This window comes from Condylostylus longicornis, unplaced genomic scaffold (assembly GCF_029603195.1).
Source record: "Condylostylus longicornis isolate FDR11 unplaced genomic scaffold, ASM2960319v2 ptg000055l, whole genome shotgun sequence".
NCBI classification, from domain to species: Eukaryota; Metazoa; Arthropoda; class Insecta; order Diptera; family Dolichopodidae; genus Condylostylus; species Condylostylus longicornis.
The window spans coordinates 1,124,436-1,149,602 of NW_026578024.1; the positions used below are offsets into that span (position 1 = coordinate 1,124,436).

The window sequence follows — 25,167 nt, forward strand, 5'->3', positions numbered from 1 at the left end:
TCAAAAATATACAATATAATGTACATTATGTATATACGTTATGCATAAACATAAAAGTATGTCTTTAAGATATTTTTTACAAGTAACTATTTCATCTTCAAAACACGCTTCTTTAAAATGTGTATATTGTCATCACAAAACTAAAAATTTTACTAGGTATACGTGATATTACATGAAACAGTAGCTCCAAATAAGGTTTTGAAAATTTTAAATTTCAATAAAACACTACAAAAAATCTAAAATATAAAATAAAAAAAAAATGTACAAAATGTTTCCGTACTTATTTCTGAAACAACTACAACTTTCAAAACTCATTTTTGAAAGTTGTAGTGGTCCAAGTGTTTCAATTTTGCATGGCACATTAAACACTTCTTTCATAATAAGTCTAATTTGTCAAATTTTGAAGTAAAATATTTCTGCAGTCAAAAATATTTTAGTTTATGTTAATAAAATAAACAAATTTCATGATCAAGATTTAGACCGGTATATGTAATATATGTGTAGGCATAATATAATGCAATCAAATGGATATGGTTTGGGAATTTATGATTTAAGAATTATTTATTTTTGCTCGGTACTTTTGCACCTAATTTAATTTTTCAATTCTCAACACAATGAAATATTTTAAATGAAATTGGTTTTACTATTTGCATTTGATCATATATAATATTGTGAACTATGTACCCAATTCACAAAATACGTATGTACCTATATGCTATGCATATAATGTACACGTATGTATATATAACAACAAATACAATATGATGAATATACAATGTAAGCGTTCGTGTTATTTAGGTGACGAAAAGCATGAATTTGAATTATATTGTACTTATTTAAAATTAAAGGAAATAAACAAAAATGATTCACAACGATTTTATTCTTGCTATACAACTTTGTACATATTCTTGTGAATTTATAAACTATATATTTTAATTAATGAAAACACATGTTTATTATAATAAACCAAAATTTGTGTATCTACTAAATTACTATACATTTATCTCGAATTAATCTTAATATAAATAAATTTATCTAGTAGAAGTTAATAATTTTAACCTAAAATAAATTTATGTGTATCGGTTTGAATTCTTAAAAATTTGTGGGCAATTTGTTTAAAACATAAAATTTACATATAATTTACCTAATTTCAAAGCACACACTAGAAAAAGCGTAGCCCTATATTTATAATACTAAAAGAAATTAACAATGATATACATACACACATATTTTGAATAAAGAAATAAATTCACAATAAATTTTTCAGATAGTATTATTTAAAGGAGTTCATAAATATTTAGTTTACTGAAACTTTTATTGAAGCTCAATCAGGTTAAAAATTTAAGTATTTATACTTAGCATCTCGCTTCATAACCTTTGAATCATTTGCTATTTGACAAAAGGGTTTTTTTAGAATGCAAACAGAAACATTGAGCAATATTTAAGAACTAACGTTTTAACACTGAGCTATAAAACAAGTATTTGGTTGCATAAACTAAATTTTTAAATTCCAAAATTAAAATGATTACAGAAAATTGCACTAACTGATAAAAATTACCAAATAGTATATAAGCGAAATTCAAATAATGAAATTTTAAGTTTAATATATTAAACTTACACAACTATCATTTTGTTTTGAATTCTTTAAAATATTCAAAAATGATGAAAAATATAAAACAAGCAATCGCAAATTAAAATATAAAAATGTGTATGAACACTTACATATTATATCGTAACACCAATTTCAACCCAATTAGGAGATTATAGTGATAATTGGTTAAATTGTGACTAAAGTTGGAAAATAAAAAATAAAAAATGTAATTAAATCGATGTTAATACGGTGTGAAGAATTTATTGGATTACATTGTCTAATGGAAAAATAACAATTATAAATATTCAAATTTATTTGAGTTAACAAGAGTTTAATTCATAAACTGTGAATATCATTGATTAAAAATGATTCTAACAAAATATTTTTTTTTTCCACCAAATTTTAATAAATAAATAAAATATTACAATCTTATATAAATATTATAATTAAAAAGTTACTTTAAGAACTAAACTAAAAAAATTTTGAAAATTTTAACTAACATGTTAAACTATTATATGGGGCTTGATTTAAGGATTGGGAACGTGAACAAAACAAATCTCCAATACCAATGTTATTAGGAAAAGTGATTATCCTAAGATCTCCATATGCTGAAATTTGTAAGGCATTATTTGGTACTGGAGTAAAAATTTCATAACCAAAAATACTTCCACCATATTGCGCTGTATTTGGTTGTTGTAGGATTCCAGAAACTGGATTATATGGATTACACCTAGCACGTGCCAGTATGCATGCAGTAACATTGCTGTAAAAATAAACTCTTGGTAGTGGTTGAGTTAAGTCAAATCGGCCAACATTCTCTTGAATACATCCACTGATCTATAATTCATTTTAAGTTGTGTTAATATTGAGCATGCACATGTCTAAACTGCAAAAATTTTTAATTTTGAACTTACCAAAATATTAGCATTTATTCGTCTGACACAACGAACAAACTCACAATAACCACTATAGCAGACCGTTGTTGGTGCTTGTGTCGGAATTGTTCCATTTACAATAAGCTACAAATGAGATGTAGATGTATTGTATAATGTTAGTTAATTTTTGTAGTTGATATTTAAAAAAACATTACATTTAAATTTACAGCACATGTTGAATATGCTGTTCCATTTATATAAAGGTTTGCACAATCATTTAGAGCTTGAAGTTGAGATGGACCAGCTTAAAGTCGATAAATATCTTAAAATGTTTTTATTAAAATTAAATTAATTAAAAGTTACTTGGCTGGTTGCCTGCACGAAAAAAGCAACCATAACATGCATCACGGGTAGTCAAATTTGTTACTTGTGTTGTATTACATAGAAGATTTAATAACGATAAAAGCTTGTAGCTGTAATAAAAAAAGAATATTAACTTATTTAATGCAAGTATGTAGTTATGCATATGCATATTACTCCTTGCACTTTTTTCCTGAACTAGTTCTATATATTTTTAACCTTTTATAAGATGCAAATATTTCTCAATATTTGCCAACATAACATACGTATGTATAATTTAACGTAACTGTATTTATATAAATATTTTATTTACCCATTCTCAGAGCATGGATCTCTTTGTAATTTTTTCCAAACCGATGAGAGTCCATCCGGAGTCATGCTCACGTTTACCTAAAGATAAAATAAAATTTCTGACTTTCAAAGTTTTAAAATCGAAAAAGTTCAAGCAAACTACCATAATAAAAAATATTAAAATAAATGATGTCCGATTGATCATTTTACTTAAATAAAAAAATAAAAAACATAAAACTTTAATTAAATTATGTGACGAAATAATATTTCCGAGATTGTATTCTCTTTTCAGGTTACAAATTGAACTAACTTCAATTCAATTTCCAATATTTAATTTAATTATAACTTTCATCTCACAAAAAAAGAAAGTACTAGTAATAATGTACTTTTTGTTAGAATTTACCAGTATTACTTTTAAGTAAAAAAAATGACAATTTTTCGCACCATGACACATCTAATTATTACTTCCGATTCAAAATAAATGAAAAAAGCTTTTGCTTTGGGAAATAAATTTTAAATTATATATGCGTTTAATTAGAAAATTATAATCTAAATATGCTATAGTTTATAGAATATATGTACATATATGATTAAAATAATGTTTCAGACAAAATATTAAATAGAAATTTTATGTGCTGATAAAAATGTAAACTTTCAAGAAAGAAAGAGTTTTTTTGCTCCCATCTGTTGAAAATAGTTTTATAACTCTGTTGTAATTTGGTTGCAATTTTTCTCTTTTTCAAAAGTGTATAATTGGAATATATATGTATACACGTTATCTGTCATAATTATATTTGAAAATTTATTATGAAATTTTAAGATTCCCTTAAAGTTCTAACTTAAATCTTAAAAATATTTTTTTGCAATATTACAGATTTAATATCTTACATTCTATGTTAGTTTTTCAAACTTAAATTATTTTAGCAGCATTTAAAAATAATCTTTAAAAATGCTTTACAAATTTAAACGTGCTACGATCTTCGAGTTTGCTTCTCTTGTAATATTTATCGAATATGCTAAATTTGAAGGTTTTGTAGTTTTGATTCACGAGCATGCTTTATATTAACATCTGAGTTATGACTCAATTTTCAGAAACTGTCTTATAATTTAACTGAAATAAATATTCTCAACCCGTAGTTTAAATTTTATATTAAGCATATAAATTTCGCTATATTAAATTTTCATTTTAAATAAAGAAATGAAAACCCTCTTGTACTTTTTGCCTCTTGTACTTTTTTTAAATTTTATGACGGTCCTTTTATAATTTAAGTTGCTTTTAACTTGTACTGAACACAAAATGTAAAATTTCGTGAATCACAAAAGTTTTTAAGATGAGAATTGGCCTATTGTGTAAAACTGTTACGTTATTTACGTTATTTATCAAAATAAATTCTATTTTGATACCTTAAATCAAACACAAGAATAATGCATAGTCTAAAATCGTTTTATTTTATATTCTAAAGAACGTATTAGATATATTGTATATTTCAAACTTAAATTTATTAAATTACAACATTAAAGTCTAAAGTATATAATATGGTATGTAAAAGATATTTGATTTTTTAAACTCATTATGTTTTTTTCATACTTCAATACTATCGTATTACTATACACAGTTTTCATTTAAATTTATACATAACAATATTATTTTTATCTATTACGAATATTATTTTTTTTTAAAAAATTACAAAATATTTTTGTTTGATGAGAATTTAACGTTTAATAGAGAACGAGATTAATATTATAAATTAACTTTATATATAAATTTTGAAGTTATAATCAGATTTCTTTTGTTACTAACTACAAATGCAACAGATAATATTTTAACTTAAATAAATTTTTTCATGTCTAACTTTTTTTCTCGTTCTGGTAATTAAATTTTAAGAGTTATATACTAATGTGTTTTTGATAGATTTCAAAATCTACTAAATTTACTTTATTGGATTTCAAGATTTCATTAAATACTTTTTAAATTTTTATTTAAATTACTTCAAATCTATAAAACATGAATATTTAATGTATTTAAAACAAATAATATAAATACTATTTAATTAAATAGAAATATTTTATGTAATTGTACATATGGTTTAAAATACGATTTTCATTTTAAGTTTATTTTTTTTTTAAAGGAATTGAATACCATTTTTAATGCACTCATATAATAATCCTAGGGAAAAAATTTAAAAAAAAAAAAGAAAAACTTAAGTATAAGATGTCTTCGAATTGGGATTCTCTAAGACATACGTTAGGAAGCCTTTCATGGAATTATTTGAAATAGTATAATTGCTAATATAAATATAGAAATCAAAGCACTTTAAAAATATAATAAAAGATTTTTAATGTAAATATTTTAATTTTTGCCTTTTAAATATGTCTACATATATTTTTATTAATCTTACAAATGGTTTATAATTATGAATTAAATTTAAAATATTGCGGTGATTCAAATTATTGTTTAAACAATTTTCCAGTTAAGAAAATTGTTAATTTACTATACATTCATTTAATTTTTTTTTTCAGAAATTTTAAAGTGTATTAAAATTCAATTTTATTAGGTAAAGAAGCTTGGGTTACTTTTTTAATTTTGTCTCAATTTTATGATACGAAAATGATAAATGTTAATAAACTGAATAAGAAAAATTTTGTAAATACTAATTTAATAATCATATAATATTTGCATTTAATAAAGTAAAATTTTTAAATAAAAAGGCACATCTTCATTTGAACATATATAATTTGTTCCAAAATATTTTAATAAAAATTTAGTTTCAGTCAGAAAATTTTTAATAGAATAGAAAATTATTTTTTCATATAATTTTAAAAATTTTCTGCAACAGTTTTTCTCGTTTAATATATATGTATATAGTTTATAAAATTTCTTAATTATTATTATTAGCACCAAGTTTTTTATATGGTTTACCACCATTTCGATCCCACTCACGATTAAATTCGTGTTCTAATATTTCAGCACCACGTTTTCTTGTCAAACCAGTTTCTTCAAGACTAAGTTCACACATTTGCATGTCATCTTTCCCTGAAAATTAAAAAAAAATAACAAATGAATTTAAAAATTTAAAGTTACATAATTATAGTTGCAGCAAATATCATAGAAAGATTATTAACAATACCCGATAAATAACTAAACTAAATAAGTTTTTACCTGCAACTAATAAAATTGGAGGCTTATCAGCATGTAGTTCCATTTGTCGTGCCACATATTGGCCATCAAAATGCGCATACCATAAACCACGTTTAGCTAAAAAAAATTTTAATGAAATTTTATTACTATTGTTTAAACAAAAGAGATTTACTATTATCAGTGCAATTGGCTCTCATAAACGGAATGCGGAAATATCTATGTTGCGCTGAAGTTATTTCGTGTTTCTGTTGAGCAAGTGGAGGACCTTTGATTGCTATTAATTAAAAAAAACAAAAGTAATTATGATCTTTATAATTTTTTATGCCTTACGAAAAGGAATGTTACCAGCTTCCATTACGCTTTTAGGTGCTCTTTCATTTTCATCCATTGTTGTACGTTTACGATTCTTAGCTTTCCATGCGTGATATACTTTCAAACGCCTATGAAATTCATGCCGGCATGCCTTGATGATAAGCATTTTCAATTTTAATTTACATTTGAAAAAACAATTCAATACAAATTTACCTCAAGCAATTCAATATCACACGATGTATTAATAGCATCACGAAGTTCTGAATACTTCCATTTTGATAAATCGTATTTTTGTTTGCCCATGAGTGCTTGTTGAGCTCGTACATTTTCAGATCTATATAAGATCGCCGTAAAGAAATAAATTATTATAGAAATAATAGTTATTTTAAAAAAGGAGAAGCAACAAGCATTACAAATACATGTAAATGTAGTTACATATTTAATAAGTATTACAAGCACATTTTAATAATTTTATGTTTAGTAAATAATTTAAAGCATGCATATTAAAACTTTTAACAAAATGAAAACGTCAAAATTAATATCAATTTGCAGGGTTCCTAAATATAATTTAAGTACATAATTAATATTAAAGTGAATAACATTATACTCTTTGAAAAGCTTCAATACATCTTTTTGTAAAATTATATTCATCGGTGAAATGAAGGAATATTTTTTTTTTGAATACCTATCGAGTTCTGTATTTACAAATATACACTTTGTCAATAATAAAAACTGTTTAAATAGATTTTTTACAAAATCGAGAAATAATTAATATACAAAGCAAATAAAAATATAGCAGAAAACAGAAAAAAATCCAAGCTGTACTACTTTACATATCTACAATATGTTTCATCTCCAAATTTTACTCACGATTGAGATGGTTTGATCTGATTAAATGTTGGTCCAGCTGCAAACATGCTTAGCTTACCAACAAAATCACTGGAAAAAAATTTATGCTTGATTATGATAAAGATAAGTAAACTCAACATTGAGTTACAAATTAATTTGTTCAGTAATGAAAACTGCATAACTGAACAAACTAAATTAATGATAACTTTAAAATTTCTAATATAAAAATAACTTTTTTTTTTATTAAAGTAAAAACTGATTTTTAAATCAACATTTTTAATTAATAATTGAAAGTATTTTCTAATAAATCTAATAATAATAAATTTTCTTGATATTTCTATATTTTTGCTTTTTGTAAAACTGTTTTTACTTCTTAACTCAAAAATTTTTCACCAATACGCTTATCTTTTTTCGACTTTTTATTGCTCATTATAGTAAATTTTCTAAGAATTTATGGCAAAAAATCTATAACTAGTAATCTTTTGTGTTGGGAGCACCCCTATTGTATTCTGGCAGGTATAGAAAAATTAATTCAAGAAAATTTTGCGTAGCAATTTTTTAAATAATTAGAACAATCATACCATTCTTCCTTGGTATATGTACACTGACCGATAGGCGACAATCTTAAAAAGCTAAAAGCTTCTTGAGAATTTAAAATGAAATAAAATTTCAATTTTTAAAGGAATAAAATTTTAGCAAGAACTTCAAAATAATTTGAAACTTTACTGCCTCCCTACAATTATAAAATGTTAGTAAATTTTTTATATGAAATTTTCAAATTTCATATAAAAATTAATGTGTATGCAGGTAAGGTAAAACAAAAAACCAGAAAATTAATCATTAGTGCAAATCACTATGAATTTATCATATCAAATATTAGTCAACTATTATCTACATATGGCGAGAAAATTTTTAATAAATTTCTTTTATTTTACGTTAATTCTTACCGGAATTATTGACAATCTTGGGAAATTTTCTTGGAAAATAGAAAATTTTCCAAAATTAAAACATTATTATGAATGAAACTAAGAAATTTTAATTGTTCATCTCGTCAAGTATAAACAAAAATATAACATAGTTAATTTAATAAAAATAAATAAAATAACACATGCTTAAAATAGTAATAATATCAACTTATGCATATATTTCAAATTCGATTTTTTTTTGTTTTTTGAATTTACAAAACTAACCTTCCCATTGAATTAAATCGAGATGCAAGCATATTCACACCTCTTGCAATACTGAAAAATTAGTAAAAAAATATTTCTATTTTAATTTTTGGTAATTCACACATTCCATTTCTATTATCTAATTAATCAATCAATTCTTAGTCTAATAATATTACTAATTTTTGTTAATAATATGCTTACAGGGAAGTAGGTGAACCCTAACTACAAAATTTTATTTTATTACAGTCAATTTACTCCTATCTCTTTATTTTATTTTTCTTTTTAATTCCGTAATTCGAAAAACAAATAAGATCTTAAACAAAATTGAAGAATGCTAGCTAGCGTTAGTATTGGATAAAAAAAATAGTTTGAAAAACAAAGCTTTATAATGAACAAATTCCAAATTATCAAAATTTACAACACAATGTCGCAATTATTAAAGAGATTTCATGTAATTAATCTCAATAGTTATGAATTAATTATTTAACATGAAAACAAATTAAAAAATAAAACCTTGGTATTTAATACAAAAATCTTCTGCCTTCAAATTTTCTTCTTTGATTCTTTTTAAAATTTTTTGACTATAAGTGCAACATTGTGTTATTAATTTTGAACTTGATATACAAAATATAAAGAATAAGGTATGTAGAAAAATAATATTTCACTAAAATAAATTGTTTCATGTTGTACCTGATGAGCTTATGTGCAGTTGTCGATGCTTCAGTTGTTCCACTAGTGTAAAATTTTTATAGAATATATATTTTTTTAATGAAATGAAAAAAACAAATTTACAAATGAAATATAGAAAAATTATAAAATTAAAAAAAGGAAAAAATAAGAATAATGAGAATTACATTAATCACTGAAAATTAAAATTTGATTTTATACAAGACTTAATTGACTTCAGAATTCGTTGCAAGAATTCTATAATGCGATCTCATAATTTTTAATAATTTGTGAAAAAATATTTAAAATACAAAAACAGAATTTAAGAAGGTTACATCAGCAATTCATATGTTTTGTATATAAAAATACAAATATCTTTTATTTAAATTTGTGAGAATTTGTTTATTTAATTCTTGCAGCGAATCCTGATATCATTTTCATATGATTAATTCTGTCGCCTATTTTAAATCAATTATTTAGCTAAACTAACTTTGAGTAAATATAAATTCATTGGAAATATTTGTTTCTTAGCCTTATAATAAAAAAAACTTTATCCAAAGACGTCACAAAAAAGTTTATAAGAGTAATCTTAAATAAAGAAAATATAAAATCTTAAGCAAAACTGAGGTACTCTTATTAATTTCGATTTTGTTTTTTTAAATTTATATACATGTACACGCTTTTTCTTGATTTTGAAATTCTACAACTCAGTTTGCTTTAAAAAAAATATTCACATTTAAAATAAATACAAAACGTGTCATACTTTCTAATAATTGGTGGGCTATCTTCAACTTGGCTGTTAGATTCTGTTGCAAGTCTTAATGCTAGTTCATGGTCGCGGCGCTCTTGTTCTAATTGTTGGCGGTATTTTACATCTTCTTGGGCTTCCTGTTCTAATTGAGCTTGAAGCATTAAAGCTGCCTTGCGATCTTCTTCTTCTTGTTTTAAACGTTCAATTTCTTCCGCTTTCCGGCGAGTTTCCATTTCAGCTTTCCTAAAATAAAACATTAAGATATGTAAAACACATCAAGTAATATCTTGTATATTTTACAGTCGCCTGATCTCCTCTTCTTCTTTCTTTTTCCTTTCTTCTTCCTCACGAGCTCTTCTTTCAGCTTCAAGGGCCGCTTGAATTTTACGTAAACGTTCCTGTTCTTCAGCCTGACGTTGTTCCTATAAAAATTTATAATAAGATTGTAAAATAATTGAAAAGCTTGATTACGTAAAGTACCTGCAACTTTAAGTTTAGATTTTTTGTCAAATTATTAATTTCCGAGTTTGTATTATTTAAAATATCGTCAATTTCTTGAGGTCTAATATTTTTGTTAGCCTAAAATAAAATAAGTTCTTTATATTGATTAAAAAAACGAATTTTTAATAAATTTACTTTAATAGTTCGTACAGCAGCATCAATTTTTGACTCAATATTTTTAACTTCTTTTAGGATGCTGTCTTTTCCACTTTTCAATTGATTTGCTATTTCTAAAGTCTTACAAATATTGTTTTTCATATTTTTTATTTTAATTACACCATTAATTCTTGGTTGGTGTTTTTTCCTAGCTAAATAACCTCTGATAATTTTTTGCATTACTAGAATGCATTTGCTTCTATAAATCATGCGATTTTTAACTTAAATTATAAAAATATTTAACTAAAATGTAATGTTATTTGAAATAATTTTTTTACTTTTGATCACGCAAACGGCAGCCAACGCTGACTTAACCCATCTTGAACGAATTAACCATTTTTTGACAGCAAACACTATTGCCCTCAAATTTTCAGGGTCTGATTTCATAATACGGTCAAATTCGACAAATTTGCCAGGACGAAAAAATACTCTCGTGATACCAAATTTAAAATCACGGCTGCTCAATTTTAGTGCATGTAACATAGCTTCACAAAATGTCCTAGCTGGCAGTTTGGATAATTCGGGGGGCAAAAATGATTTATACATATTATATAAGTCGGCAAACGGAACTCTTGACGGATAGCCATATTCCATCAGTTCTAACACGGAAATGGTACCGGAACATTTGAGTTGAGCCAATGATAAACCCCCTTCGAAGCTTTTATCTATCATTTTGCTATTCGGTTTTATACAGCGTATAAAATTGGTACCCTAAAATCAACAAATTACTTAAAAAATTTAAAAAAAAAAATAATTATTAGTTACATTTTTTTCTAATTTTTCCATTAGTTCAGCCAACTGTGTTTTAAATTTAGAACCAACCGATATAAAATTCAGTTTACCCCTAGCAGCAGTACTACCTTTAGAAAATAGAGACTTCAAAAGCGGATTTCCACACTCTTGCACTAAGCCTTCAAGCGAATAATGTAAAGCATCATTATTCTTTTCTATAAATTGTTCCTAAAATTAAAATACGTAATTTAAAAAGTAATATTTTACATTTTTTGTTACTCTCAATTCGAAACTTACGGTCTTATAACAAACAGCTCCCGCGAAATGCCGTACTAAGAATCCTTCATCATCCGTCAACGTTCTGTGCGCTTTAAGTCGAGAAGATCTTGGAAAACCAAGTCTAAAATGACCATGCCATTCTTTATGTACCTCTGAAGTAAAATGCATTGCTGAGGGCTTTGGCAGTTTAGATTCCTCATCCAATAAAGTGTATATACCATTAGCTTTTGATTCTATTAAATCAATAATGTCTTGATTATCTGTAAACTTAATTTCTGGAACATTCAATCCTTCACGTTTATACAGCTCTTGTTCATTTTTTAAAATATTGTCATTAAAAAATTTTTGCAATTTTTCATTGCAATAGTTAATACAAAACTGCTCAAAAGAATTAACGGTAAAATATTCAAAACCGGCTATATCCAAGACTCCTATATAAAAATTAGAAGCCTTAAATGGTATACTTTGATTTATAATTGATACAACACGATCAAATAATCTACTATAAATAGCTTTCGCTAAAGCGTCACGCGCATTGTTGGCTTCATAAATCTTTAATGGAACCCTTAAATAAAAATAAAAATTTTTAATGATTTTAACAATCAATAAGTTTTGCTTAAATGCATTAAATATATTTAAGTTACATAATAACTGTTCCTTTGAAACCGCCACCCTTACTTTGCATCACTCTAGAAACTAATGCTTGTCTTAATTCATAATCATCGACACCCAGTAATTTAGCTGTCATTACTAAAGACTTTTCAGACTTTTCCGAAACTTGACAACCGCCACGAACATCATCTGGAAGATCTTCAAACGAAATATTACCCAAATGAAGAACAGCAGCAACTAAAGCATAAATTCCAAATTTATCATTTTCTGATAAACCCATGTATGCCAAAGCTTTATCTAAGGTTTGGAAGTCTTGATAATCGTCTAATATTGGATCCTTTAAACATCCTTTTTGGGAATGTTCTCGTGATTTTTGAGCTTGTGGTACTTGTTTTTCAGTTTGATTATTGAGAAAATATTGGGTACAACCACACAAATACTGTTAATACAAATTAAAATTTTAAATTTGTAATTTTTATATATTTCTTTTTACCCTGTAATCATCAGGTTTTCCTAATCCTAACTTATCACGTAACTGTTGAGGGGCTCCAGCCAATAACATATAAAAAACATGATAATTTCTTTCTTCTGATGTTTGTGAGCAAATCCTGCTTTTTTCAAGCAAATAGTGTGATATATAACCTCCAACCAATTGATATTTAGTATCATAATGTACTTCTATAAATTTTCCAAATCTGGAGCTGTTATTGTTGCGAGTTGTTTTAGCATTTCCAAATGCTTCTAAAACGGGATTAGCTAAAAATAAAAAAAATAATTAAATATTTGTTTTTGTCTTTTAATTTTTTGTCACTAAAATTTATTCACTACTATTTGGACAAATTCCAAAAGCAATTATTCTCTTTCTTTCTTACCGTCCAAAATTTTTTGTTCAATTGGACCAGCTCCGTCATGTGAATGACATAAATATTTCAATAAATACTTTGTTGATTCTGTTTTTCCTGCACCCGATTCACCAGAGACAATGATTGATTGAGATGATTTCAGTACTCTCATATCACGAATTGCCTTATCGGCTTAAAGTAAAACAAAATTTTAGTATATATTTCAAAAATTGTTATATCGTAGCATTTTGGTACCTATAGCAAATACATGAGGTGGTAGTTCACCCAGTGATCGACCACTATATTTTTTAATTGTAGCGGACGAATATAAATCCTTAATTTCTCTATAAGGATTTACTGCAATTAAAATATTTGCCACGTATGTCTGAAAGAAGTAAAATTATAAGTTCCCACAAGAAATTTTATTGGAAAAGCAGCAATACTTACATAAATTTTGTCTTTGTAATAGCGTGTCTTTAAATTATCCAGAAATGTAGCCTCATTTAGCAGCATAAGTTCACCTACAAACATACAACTATTTCAGTAGATATAAAAATTATTTTGAAAATAAATGATTGATACAAGTCTTTTCATTTTTATTGAATAATTTAATTCGGAACGCTAACCAAACCTCAGAGAGTGGGGATCACATTAAATAATGCCTCATGATTCAAAAAACTTTTTGCAAATAAAATTATTTTACTCTTAACTTTAATTACTAATATTTTGTAATACTATATAGACACGTTAATAACTTTTGTATGGGTTAATGATTTTGTACGATATCAACATGCAACTTTTATTTTTGTAGTTACTGTTATAAAAAATGGAGCGGCAAAAGTAACTGATCAAGACTTTCATACTTTTGTGGAAATTTTACGATGAATATAGTCGAGAAGACAAACGCGGATTAATAAGAATGTGAATGTGAAATAAGCAAATTATCATTTTTTTTCACTTGTATACATATAGTTTTTGATTTTTTTATCATGTAATATACTAAAATACTTTCAATTTCTAAAGACATAACAACTATAAAATAAATATAATTTCACTTATGTCTATGTGCATAATACCCCTACAATACCGTAACGTGTATATGTTTCTATTATTTTGCATAAATCAAGAAGAAAAATAATAGTCCAAAAAAAGAGTCCAGATCAATTTACGCATAAGCAAATATTAAGGAGGGGATAATCAGATAGCATACTTTTTTTTACATTTATAGTAAACGAATGTTGCAGATTGTAAGTAAAATTGCCGACCATCATATTAGGATCTGTTAGGAAGTGTTTCACCGGAATGAGTATGAAGTTCCACAGTATTTCCCACATCAAGATGCCAGTGAGAACTCTCACCTGGCTCCTGCCCAACCCTATGATATTCTTATGTAATAATAAACATGCAAAAGTTGAATGTGAAAATGAATCAAAATTTAAGAATCTTTGAAAACGCAATGAAGTGTTATACCATATCGCAAAAAAAATTAAAAATATTTTGTGATTTTTCTTATTTCGCATATATTGTTGCATTTTTATATTGTGATTTTTGTCATTGTTTAATTTTCTAATTAGACAGTGAGGTGCACATACTATATTTAATTGATGACACACCAAAGGCATTAAATAATCAGAGCATAGGTTTTATTTTAAGTTATAAAATTAGAATACTAATTATTTCAAAAAAATCCTATGTTCTTTACAACAATTAAATTCGCTTATATGCGAGAGTGTGGAAAATTCATGGTCTATAATATGATTATTTATCATTAAATTGCTATTCTACATAATATTTTTCATTAAGAATAGATATTGTACACATACGGAATAAACAGTTATTAACTTTTTTTACATGAAAAAATATTTACGCTTCATGTTCGTACACCTATGTTATTAATTTCATTCCAAAAAAAAAAAGGGTTGAGCATGAAGTTGAACAATTATAAAAACAACTAGAGCGAGGTATTTTCTATAAAACTGAAAATTTTTTGGATTCGACCTTTAAAACCAAAAGAAAGAAAATTTATATGTTATGTATACATATGTAGGTATTTTTCCAACTGTTCTAATTTGGAAAATTTAAAATTCAAATAATGTTATCAGCCATCAATGCTAATATTATAGAAGTTTTTTTATCCTCTAAACCGAGTTGTGACGAATTTTTAACAGATACATGTTATGCATACATAAATTTTTTTCAATTATAAGGAAGGTTGTTGAAAGTCATCGGATCACAAAATTAAATTAATACTAAAAAACAACAGTCCAGGGATTACTACTTAAGTATTTACTAATAATTTTTTATTAACTAAGAAAAGTTATAAAATTAATATGTAAACAACTGTAGACATATGTTGAAGTATTTCATGCATTTATATTTCACAACCGCTTTAATTTTATAATTGAACAAAGTTAAAATACTTACAATTATCATCACGATCCTCAATTAACTCACATGATGGATAAATATCATCAATATGACACTGACGTTTCGAATATTTTGAATCTAATGGTGTCACTTCAAATTCATTATTACCAATTTCAGATATCCGAGCTTTTATATAACCTTCTATAGGGTCTCGGGCCCAAACAACTTGCTTGTCCATTATAACTTCTAAAATTATACAAAAATAAAAAAAGAAATTATAAAAAAATAATTATTAAATAGATTTATTATAAAACTTAATTAGAATTATGTGCATAGCATGACAAAAATAACTAGAAAACGAATTGTTTCTTCTTAGGTTTAAAATTAAAAAATTTCAACAAATTTCTTAATTTCTTTTATGTTCAATCGTATTTTAATTCCCCTTACTTCTTTAAATTTATTTTTAATGAACAAACAAAATTTAATAAAAAGCGTTCAAAAAAAATTGCATACGATATCACCTTACAATTAATACTGAAAACATACTTTTACTTAAATTGAAATAGTTTGAGTTCTAGAAAGTAGAAATAAAAAACATAACAAATGTAATTTTTTTGTTGTATAAGGGTATTTCAAAAGAGCTTATCAGTCAAAAAGCAAATTAATGTTTTACTATTTTTTTATAATTTTTTTATCGTTTTCTGTAATATTTGAGAGTGAAGAAAAAATACGACCAGGTAACTGATAAAAAAACGTTATAATTATTATTAGTAGATAATTAAAACACAAGGTTACTAACTTTTTCAAATAGATTTAGTTTTCACTGTAAAAGAAAAATGATTTTTCGATTTTTATAGTTCATATTTTTTTCCAACAGGGCTAGGCATACTATACTCGTATAAATAAATTATAAAAATTATTTTATAAATTTTTTAAAACAATTAAAATTAAATTTGACAGACAAAGTTTTTATTAATTACAACAAGTCATTTCAAATATTACGCTAGCACATAACCAGTTAACATATTTGTGTTTTTATAAAAACTATATTTAAGGTGAATGTTTCTAAAACGATTTTCGATTTCCATGTTTCATTTATCTGCATTTTTATACCCGTACAAACCTATATTCGAAAAATATAGATAGATATAGACTCATATGAGAGATATAGGCTTAAATAAAGTTTTTGATCGGCGTTGAATTCTGAGTCCATTTAACCTATAGCCGTCCATCCGCCTGACCACTCCAGCAGTAACTTCAGAAACAAAATGAGCTAAGGTATTTGAATTTTGTTACATGATTTATCATAGTAAATGCCAGAATTATATTTGAATTGAATATGATCGGAGCAGTGGTTCGGATTGCAGTTTTCAAAACTTTCTCAGAAAATATAAAAGCTATATTATTTAGATTTCGAACAAGCGGAAATTTTACGAGTGTTATTATATTTGATAAAACTCAAATTCCTTGATTTGTAGTGGAAGCTGTCATACAACTTCGAAATTAATCGAATTGAATTATTATGGAATAATAAGTTTTTAGTTTTAAAATAAAATATTTTAATTTACGATGAGAAGAATTGCATGGTTTAAGGATAGAAAAGAATAATTTTCTTTCTTTTAGTCCGCCAAACGTAGTTTTTTATAAACATTTATTTTATTCTATATTATTTTAAATATGAAGTAAGTTTGGTGATGAAAAAATTTGAAAATCAAAATTGCCGTAAAATGACGATGGGAGAAAACTTTTTTGAAAGAAAGAAAACAATATTCTCAGTGAACTGTTCTCCTCTGTTCGTCATAAATTTAATTTGCTAACTATGCACACAGTGGTTGACAGAAATATTTTGTCAGAATACTTTTGTTATGTCAAGATGCAAACACATAGTATTATTTTAATATATATACATATACATATATGTACATTAATAATACTATGAATACGATTATCGCTCTTAATATGATACACAACAACAAAAAAGTGTTTGAGTGTAAAGCGATAGATGTTATAAAAACAGTGAATCACTGTTATTATCTAATGATAAACCGCTAATGAAGGTATTTAGAATAAAAAAATTTAAAGCTTTTTTTTTTTAATTCATCAAGAGACACGAGCCGGGAAGTAAATGTCGGAATTTTTCAATTAGTTAACATAAATGTAAATAAAAAATTTTAAAACAATATTTTACGTACATAGACGAAGTTGAATTAAAAACAAAAATTAAAATTATATCTTTTTACTACATACATATTATATACATATGTATATAGATAGCATAGCTGTAGATGATTAAATATATTATGTACTCAGCTGATTTCGAGCGAATTAACAATAATAAGTTAAATTCGTCATTGTTACTATATAAAAAAATGCTTTTAATAGATAGTTACTTTAAATTCTGTCGTCTAGCTTCAGTCTGTTGATGTTTATGCTACTTATAATATTTGCGTTACTTCGAATAGGGCTAGTGCCCTATACACATAGCATAGGGCTAGGGCATGATATAATACCCTGGTTTCATAGCGTCATAGATTTAACTAGGTAGGTGACTAGCCTGCCGTAAACAATTCATTTAATTAAACCATCAATACTATTTTGAACTCTAATTTAATTAGAGAAGTGTGTTGACAGAAGCCCCTAATAGCAAATATTTAACTAAAAAAGTTAAAAATCATAACAGCTTCGCATAAAATATTGGTGAGAATGAATGCAATTTAGCTTTTATAACAACTAAAGTGCATAAGTACACATTGCGACAGACTAACAAACCGACCGGCATGCTGTTATATAATAATTTTGCATACAGCAATAATTCAGTATAATGTTATAAGAGAATTTGGAAAGCATAAAGATTACTTTCTTGTTCTTTTTTTTACTCTTCATTGCTCGTGAAAATAAAAATAATAAGTATAATAACGAATCAATCTACAGTAGATTGAAATCACCATATTAGCTTATATTGTGGTCTAATGCAAAAATTAAATTAACAATATCGGGTATAGTAAATTATTATTTTATGTATAATACTTTACTTTATTATTTTAATTATTTTATTATTTTAATTACTTTATTATTTTAATTACTTTACTAAGTAGTAAATTTATAATATATACAACACATATTACACACGATTACATCAGAAATTGAATTTATTTTAAATGGGCAACTGGAAAAATAAGGATTTTTTAGGAGTTGAAATAAAATAAAATATTAAAATTTATAAGTAATATAGTATATTATATATAGTAAATAAAGAACCTATAAAAACTTACTAAAAATTTAATTTTGAATCTGAATTATGTGTTTTAAATTAAGTAATAAGTAATTAGGGTTCTACAGAAATCCAAAGTGTACTTAATTTTCATTCATAATTTCTGAAATAAAAAATATTTAGCTTTAAAAAATTCCAGCTGGTCATTTTGAAATGGCCAGTAGAAAAATTAACAAAATAACAACAATGCTGATAGCCTTAGTCTTAAAAACAAAACAAAAGCTATGAATCAATAAATTTTTATTTTTATTCAATGCTTACAAAATTCTATCAAACTTCAAGTTAGTGGAAGACCAGAATATTTTTTATTTTTAGAAATCACATAATTATATTACGACACATTATTATTCTCGTAAAGACAAAATCAATAAAACGTGCGCTTTTTCATTCGTAAAAGGAAACATCTATGCATATAGAAATTTCAATAAAGAATAATCAGAAATAAGCAGACTTCATATTTTTCAATGAAAATAGAAATTTTATTGAAAAATGAAAGTTAAAACAAGGGAAATTTTGTATGGAATCAAACAAAGTATTTAAAATAAATATTAAACAATAAGAAATTTGGTGATTTATATCTATTAATTAGTAACTATATCTATATATGCACAAGAGATAATTATCTTTTTATATTTATATTCATATTGTGTAAGTATATGAAAAACCCTATCATGAAATCCTATCATGAAAAAATTTAAAAAACCATTTGAAGGTTAGAACAAAATACGGATTTTCATACTCCGAAAAATGGTCTGCCATTGCTGATTCATAATCTCTACAAGTAGAATTTGTGATCATTCAAAATTCTACGTCAAGTCAAGTTCGTAATTCGTAGAATTCTGCAAATTGAATTTATGGTAGGAATGGAAATCCTAATAATAGAATTTTATTTACAAATCTTAAAATATATTTCTTCCTAACATGTTTAAATAAATTTTATAATTTTACTAATAGTTTTCAAAAATAAAATATTACTTCAGCTTAGGTCAAACAAATTATCTTTTATTTTAAGTTGCGTTGTATAGCTTTACGAAAAGCGCACCTGATATACCTAAAGTAACTCTCAATTTGAATAAAAAGTTACCGAAGTTCTTTCTGTTTTTTAGTATAAAAATAATTCTTTTAATTAAGCACAACTTGCATTTTTTTCCTCTTTTATTGCGATCAGAGCCATTTTTAACAGTAATATAATGAATAAAGTGTCTAAAACAAAACGAGAGAAATAGTTTTTAATTTAGTATATAACGTACAATATATACAATATTCATCTTTACATATATACACACAAACACATTTGGACACATACATTTGCAAAGCAAAATTTTAAAAGAGATGACGTTGCAAACAAGTCACTATAATTTTAATGAATTTCACCTTGTTGTTTTGTTCAATATTTTAATATTATAAAAAACAAAAATGATATGGTAATGTTTGAAATTCATCACTTTAGACTATATTACAACAAAGAGAAAAAAAAATCTTCCATTCTAATTTTACATTTAAATAGAAGTGTCATCATACGAAAATATAAGTGTAGGATAAAGTATTTAGATGAACAGAATTTTGATTCAATTTTTAATATTTACAGCCTGATCGTATATATCGCTTTTTTGCTCACTTTTTATTCACTTTCAAATCATAATTATAAGTATTTTCTAATGGATGTTTCACTTTCAAAGACAAAGTGAAAAACTTTCGTATACAATCAAAAAAAACGAGATACGCAATCTTATATCACGATCAGACCCTTAAATTTCAAATGATGTTAAACAATTTATGTGCAAATTCTAACTTATTTTGCAAATTTGCCTCTTACATTGTTTTTTAACACAAACAATATTTTAAAATTGTTAATTTTAATAAATTGTCATAGAAAAAGCGTTTTATTTTATTTCAGCTGACCTTGCTTCCAAAATTTTACTAGACTTATGTAGAAAATCTGAACAGAACTTACATAATATCGACTTGGACTATGGGAATATACACAAATTCGTAAAAAAGCGCGAATTTAAAGCGTGAAATCAAAAAACCAATTTTAATGAAAATTTAAGCTTTCTAAGTTTTATATTCTTAAACTAGTAACACACAAAACAGACTCATCTCTTGATTAAAAAGCACTGGTTTTTCATACAGATATTAATATTAATGTTAAATATTAACTTTGGAATTATTCAATTGAGTTAAGTATTTCTATTTATTTATTATTTTTTAGACTCACTTTCATGTAACGAGTTCGGCTATAAAGTACTAGATTGAATTTCATACTATAAAATAGGTTATTTTATGAAACCTTCTTATGGTTCAATAGTGTTTTGCAGCGGGTAACAAGCCTGAGTTTTGAATGTAGTTCCTATTGAATTAATTTTAGTATAACATCGAATTCTGTTATACTCATAATAGGTAAGATGTAATAATTGATTAGGTTTACGGTAGGTTCGTCACCTACCTAGTAAACCAAATGACGTCAGAAACTGGTTCATGGTTAAATACAATAATCATACACCAGTCCTATGCTCCTCCTAGGAGCGAAGAAGATTAAAAAAAAAAAAATTTATTTTAATCATAGTACTTAATTGTAGCGGTCAAATTAAATTAAAATTAATTAATATAAACTGGAGAAATTTGAATATCACCATTTAAGAATTTGAACATTAAATAAATTTTAGAATATTTGCCTTATAACGTATCTAATTATTTTTGTGTTACGTTTATTTATTTGCCAAATTCGAGAAATGAGATGTAAACTGTAATATCATTAGTATTTTTTTTTTAGGAATCTTTAAGCACAATGGTTGCGTGTAAATATGAATATGGACTAAACTAAAAGCCGTATAATTTCAATCAATTCATTGTTCAATTTTTATCAGCTTTTATCGAAAACGAATAAGTGATGCAAATAAAAATTTTCTGACGGCACTATGACTTAACAGAAGGAATAAAAATAGTAAAACTTTTGTTAGGCTGGAAGTATCGCATTTTCAATTTAAAAATTAAAATAATTTACTCATTTATTCTGCCATTTCTACAACCTCACCAAAATAAGTTTAATTTTAATGTATTAATATAAACAGAGACACAGAGTGTTCCTCAAGAAATAAATACTTAAAAACGAATAATTTCTCTTTAAAGATTTTCGAGTGCTCAGCACTTTTCCAAAAAGATTTTTGAAAAAAAATTCTTAATAGTTTTACTCTGTTCGTCCGTGGACATGTTTACAAAATCTCTACACCCTTGAAGATAGAAAGCTAAAATTTTATATGTACATGGATCTTTCCTAGAAACCTTTTTCCGTAGAACAAAATTTTTAAGCATCCCTCTAAAAGTTATACCCCTTAAAACCCTAAAAACAGAATTTTTTAACTATTTATTGCAGTGAAACCACAAGATTTTGCAAACGCAGAAATATAGCGACTGGCTTCTTCTACTGCGGCATATAATATTTGAACTTTAAAAAAACAAAATGACCATCGAAATTTACCGTTATCTAAAATCCGTTTTTTTCAAATTTTTATGTTGTTTTTTTTCTAGACGCCTAAAATTTTAACAACTTTTAGGCACTAATAAATAGTTCCGGAAGCTTTTTCATATTTCTATAAACGCAGAAGGCTAACGGTAAATTTCATGCCATCAGAAAATATAATTATTTTTCTTAACTCACGCAAATACACCTTAAAATCGAGCATTAACTCCTCTTAAAATTTATTTGTGCTTTATTTTAAAGGCTGCATAAATCGTTCATCCTAAATATATGCAATCCTTGAAATAGTTTCGTATATGAACGAAAATAATTTTAATAGTGCAGAAGGTATATTTATAGATTATTTTTAAAACCAGTATTTTTATTTGTTGAAGGGAAAAGTGTTACAATACAAACCATTGGTTTGACTCAATTTTATTGTCCATTTGACTTTATTTTATTTTTTAATCTGATACTTTCCTTTTAAAGTTTAAAATAGCAAAATATTTACAATAAAGCACAAATTTTTTTTTTAATTTAATTTTCATTTCTTTTTGTTTATTTTTTAATGTTAATCAATTTTATTTATATTTTAATGAATACCAATTTAGTTTTATCTTCAGAAATGCGACACATGTTTCGAGAGAAGTGCTTAATAAGAATACAAAATACTAAATTGCACATAGAACGAAAATTTTTCATCATATTGCGATTTCGAAAATACGGTATAAGCTAAATTTTAAATTAATATCGTAATACTACAATTTTAAAAACTGGGATTCTCTGTATGCAACTGAGTGTACGAAAGAAGTTTTCCAATTTTCATAAAGAAATCACTTTATATAAATTTTTATTTTTCAATGAAACCCTCTGTATATGAAACCCTCCCTCTCACTTTTCAAGCAGAAAGGAACACTTTTGAATCTATTACTTAAATTATAAATTTTTTACGCTAACCATATAGAATTATAGATCAAGCTTGAAAAATATTTACTTTTGATTCAAACCTATACAGTTTCACTTTGGAAACGTACAATTCTGTTTGTAATTATGAAAAATATTTTTATGAGGAAAATAAACAAAATTTCTCTTCAGTTTTTAATCGAAAACTACAATCAAAGCATAAATTTAAAGTGTTTCCAAATTACATATATTTAGATTTTTTAAATAATGTTGGGATAAAAATTATTAAACAAGCTCTTATCAATTCAAAAAAGACATCTGATGCACAGCACGTGGTCGGTCCCATTAGAAACACTTTCAATAAATATGAATAAATTAATTTGTAATTTGCAGAAAAAGTTTGTTTGGCAAAATAGTGGAAATATTTTATGAACACTTTTTTTTTAAATTATAAAACTTTAACAAGTTTCCCTTGAAGACGAAAATATATTATCAGTAACTCATAGTTTTAGTTTAATAACAAATAGTAAATAATTCTAGTAAATAAATGCTAGAGTCCTTAGTTTCTAAAACAATTTCCTAACTCCTATTTATTTCAAGATCCACAAAGTAAAATAAGTTAAAAATTCAAGATAAACTGAAGAAAATGCTAAACAGCCAGACAGACAGCGGCCGACGAAAATATTTGTTATCCTTCAAAAAGTAACACATGAATATATCAAATTGGTGCAATTAAAATATTTTCTCTTGTCATAAGAAAAATAGTCGAGTTAAAGTAAAATGAACACAAAGTGGATTTTGAAGCGGCATAAAATCAAAAATCTTATTAAACTTAAATAACCGCTTCCAAGTTCAAAAATCGTCTAAAAGGTCAAAGTATCGTCGTATCGTCGTTAGTTAACAGTGAAATGCAAATCGATAATTTCCATAATTTTTAGAACATCAGCTTATTAACTTATGTTCGTAATCTTTAATTGACAAAAGAAAACAATATTTTTTTCGTCTTTTTTGCTTTTTAAAAAATATTACCTTTTTAGTTTCATCTTTACTATTTTAAAAATATAATAAAAAGAACAAAAGTTTTACCACCCACTTTACTTATGATTCAGAAGTTTTTAATATAGAATGTTTGTAATATTGTATATTCATGCACATATGTGTATATTCAGCTTACCGTAGAATAACTAGTTATTCACAATTTATTAACAAACAATAAAAAAGTATGTAAAAGAGAAAGCAAAAGCATTCACAAAAATATTGTAACCATGACAAAACTATTTTATGAACAATGGAAGCCGTTCTAATAAATACTACATAGTCGCTTACATATACAAAAAACTAATGTACATGTAACTGTCGCAGAAAAAACTATTATAGAAGAACCGCATATGTTTCAAATTTCTTGAACTATCGTCTATAAAAATTAGAAATGGAAAATAGGGTGCTTTTCCATTGAAGGGTATTGAGACCAAGATCGTTTCCTAGTTTTTATATTGAAAAAACAACAAACCGTTTTATACATTTTAGCTTATTCTAAATCTCATGCTTAGACACATTGTTACCTATTGAGTATTTTATACAATTTTTATTATATTAGATTATTAGAATATTTAAATCCAAATTTAACAGCAAGTAACTACGCTTGAAATATTTTATCAATTATTAATAATTGCCAAGTGAACTTTAAAACAATTAATAAATGACAATGAAAATTTATTTTTAATTAATATAAATTGTCTAAATGTCAAATTGACTATTGTCAAATGACATAAGTATAAATCAAAAGAAAATTTGATGGGGATACCCAAAGAATATAACGTTTTCCAAATTAAAGTCTCATATAATAATCATAGTGAAGTAAACGAAGTACGTTTGCAATACCAACATATGTACAAACATATATAAAAAATAATTTTGTAATAAGAGTAAATTAAGTAAAAGGATTTTCTATTTGTTATATTTCTGGTGTATTTTCTTCGAACAATAAGAATTCAAGCCATAAAAATATTTTGTGTACGAAGTACATAGGTATATGTATTTGAAT

The 25,167-nt window shown here is 25.4% G+C and overlaps 2 protein-coding genes across 13 annotated transcripts in view; both read right to left on the reverse strand.

Moving 5' to 3' along the window:
• Positions 1 to 1,864: 1,864 nt before the first annotated feature.
• Positions 1,865 to 3,397, reverse strand: LOC129612055 (uncharacterized). 2 transcript variants are annotated; one of them, XM_055525505.1, is made up of 7 exons: positions 3,281 to 3,397; positions 3,140 to 3,216; positions 2,830 to 2,939; positions 2,682 to 2,770; positions 2,506 to 2,610; positions 2,263 to 2,428; positions 1,865 to 2,199 (listed from the first exon to the last, which is right to left on the reverse strand). In XM_055525505.1, the coding sequence occupies exons 1-7, from the start codon at positions 3,320 to 3,322 to the stop codon at positions 2,087 to 2,089; spliced, it is 702 nt and encodes a 233-aa protein (XP_055381480.1). In that variant the 5' UTR covers positions 3,323 to 3,397; the 3' UTR covers positions 1,865 to 2,086. The 2 variants fall into 2 exon arrangements, with proteins under 2 accessions (XP_055381480.1, XP_055381478.1); XM_055525503.1 differs by having other exon boundaries at positions 1,865 to 2,428.
• A 1,480-nt stretch (positions 3,398 to 4,877) lies between these two features.
• The window catches only part of LOC129612109 (myosin heavy chain 95F), a 42,462-nt gene continuing 22,172 nt past the window's right edge, over positions 4,878 to 25,167 (reverse strand). Inside the window, exons 2-22 of one of the 11 annotated variants that reach the window (XM_055525621.1) lie at positions 15,550 to 15,738; positions 13,573 to 13,646; positions 13,381 to 13,510; positions 13,156 to 13,317; positions 12,777 to 13,039; positions 12,316 to 12,722; positions 11,690 to 12,236; positions 11,426 to 11,620; positions 10,939 to 11,371; positions 10,640 to 10,881; positions 10,484 to 10,582; positions 10,304 to 10,425; positions 10,016 to 10,246; positions 9,277 to 9,318; positions 8,608 to 8,658; positions 7,439 to 7,507; positions 6,782 to 6,902; positions 6,587 to 6,719; positions 6,429 to 6,530; positions 6,278 to 6,373; positions 4,878 to 6,151 (exon numbers count right to left, since the gene is read on the reverse strand). In XM_055525621.1, coding sequence (XP_055381596.1) covers positions 5,997 to 6,151; positions 6,278 to 6,373; positions 6,429 to 6,530; positions 6,587 to 6,719; positions 6,782 to 6,902; positions 7,439 to 7,507; positions 8,608 to 8,658; positions 9,277 to 9,318; positions 10,016 to 10,246; positions 10,304 to 10,425; positions 10,484 to 10,582; positions 10,640 to 10,881; positions 10,939 to 11,371; positions 11,426 to 11,620; positions 11,690 to 12,236; positions 12,316 to 12,722; positions 12,777 to 13,039; positions 13,156 to 13,317; positions 13,381 to 13,510; positions 13,573 to 13,646; positions 15,550 to 15,738 — 3,863 coding nt within the window. In that variant the 3' untranslated portion in view covers positions 4,878 to 5,996. The remainder of the gene's footprint in view (positions 6,152 to 6,277; positions 6,374 to 6,428; positions 6,531 to 6,586; positions 6,720 to 6,781; positions 6,903 to 7,438; positions 7,508 to 8,607; positions 8,659 to 9,276; positions 9,319 to 10,015; positions 10,247 to 10,303; positions 10,426 to 10,483; positions 10,583 to 10,639; positions 10,882 to 10,938; positions 11,372 to 11,425; positions 11,621 to 11,689; positions 12,237 to 12,315; positions 12,723 to 12,776; positions 13,040 to 13,155; positions 13,318 to 13,380; positions 13,511 to 13,572; positions 13,647 to 15,549; positions 15,739 to 25,167) is intronic. The other 10 variants (XM_055525624.1, XM_055525622.1, XM_055525625.1 and 7 more) reach the window with 10 other exon arrangements.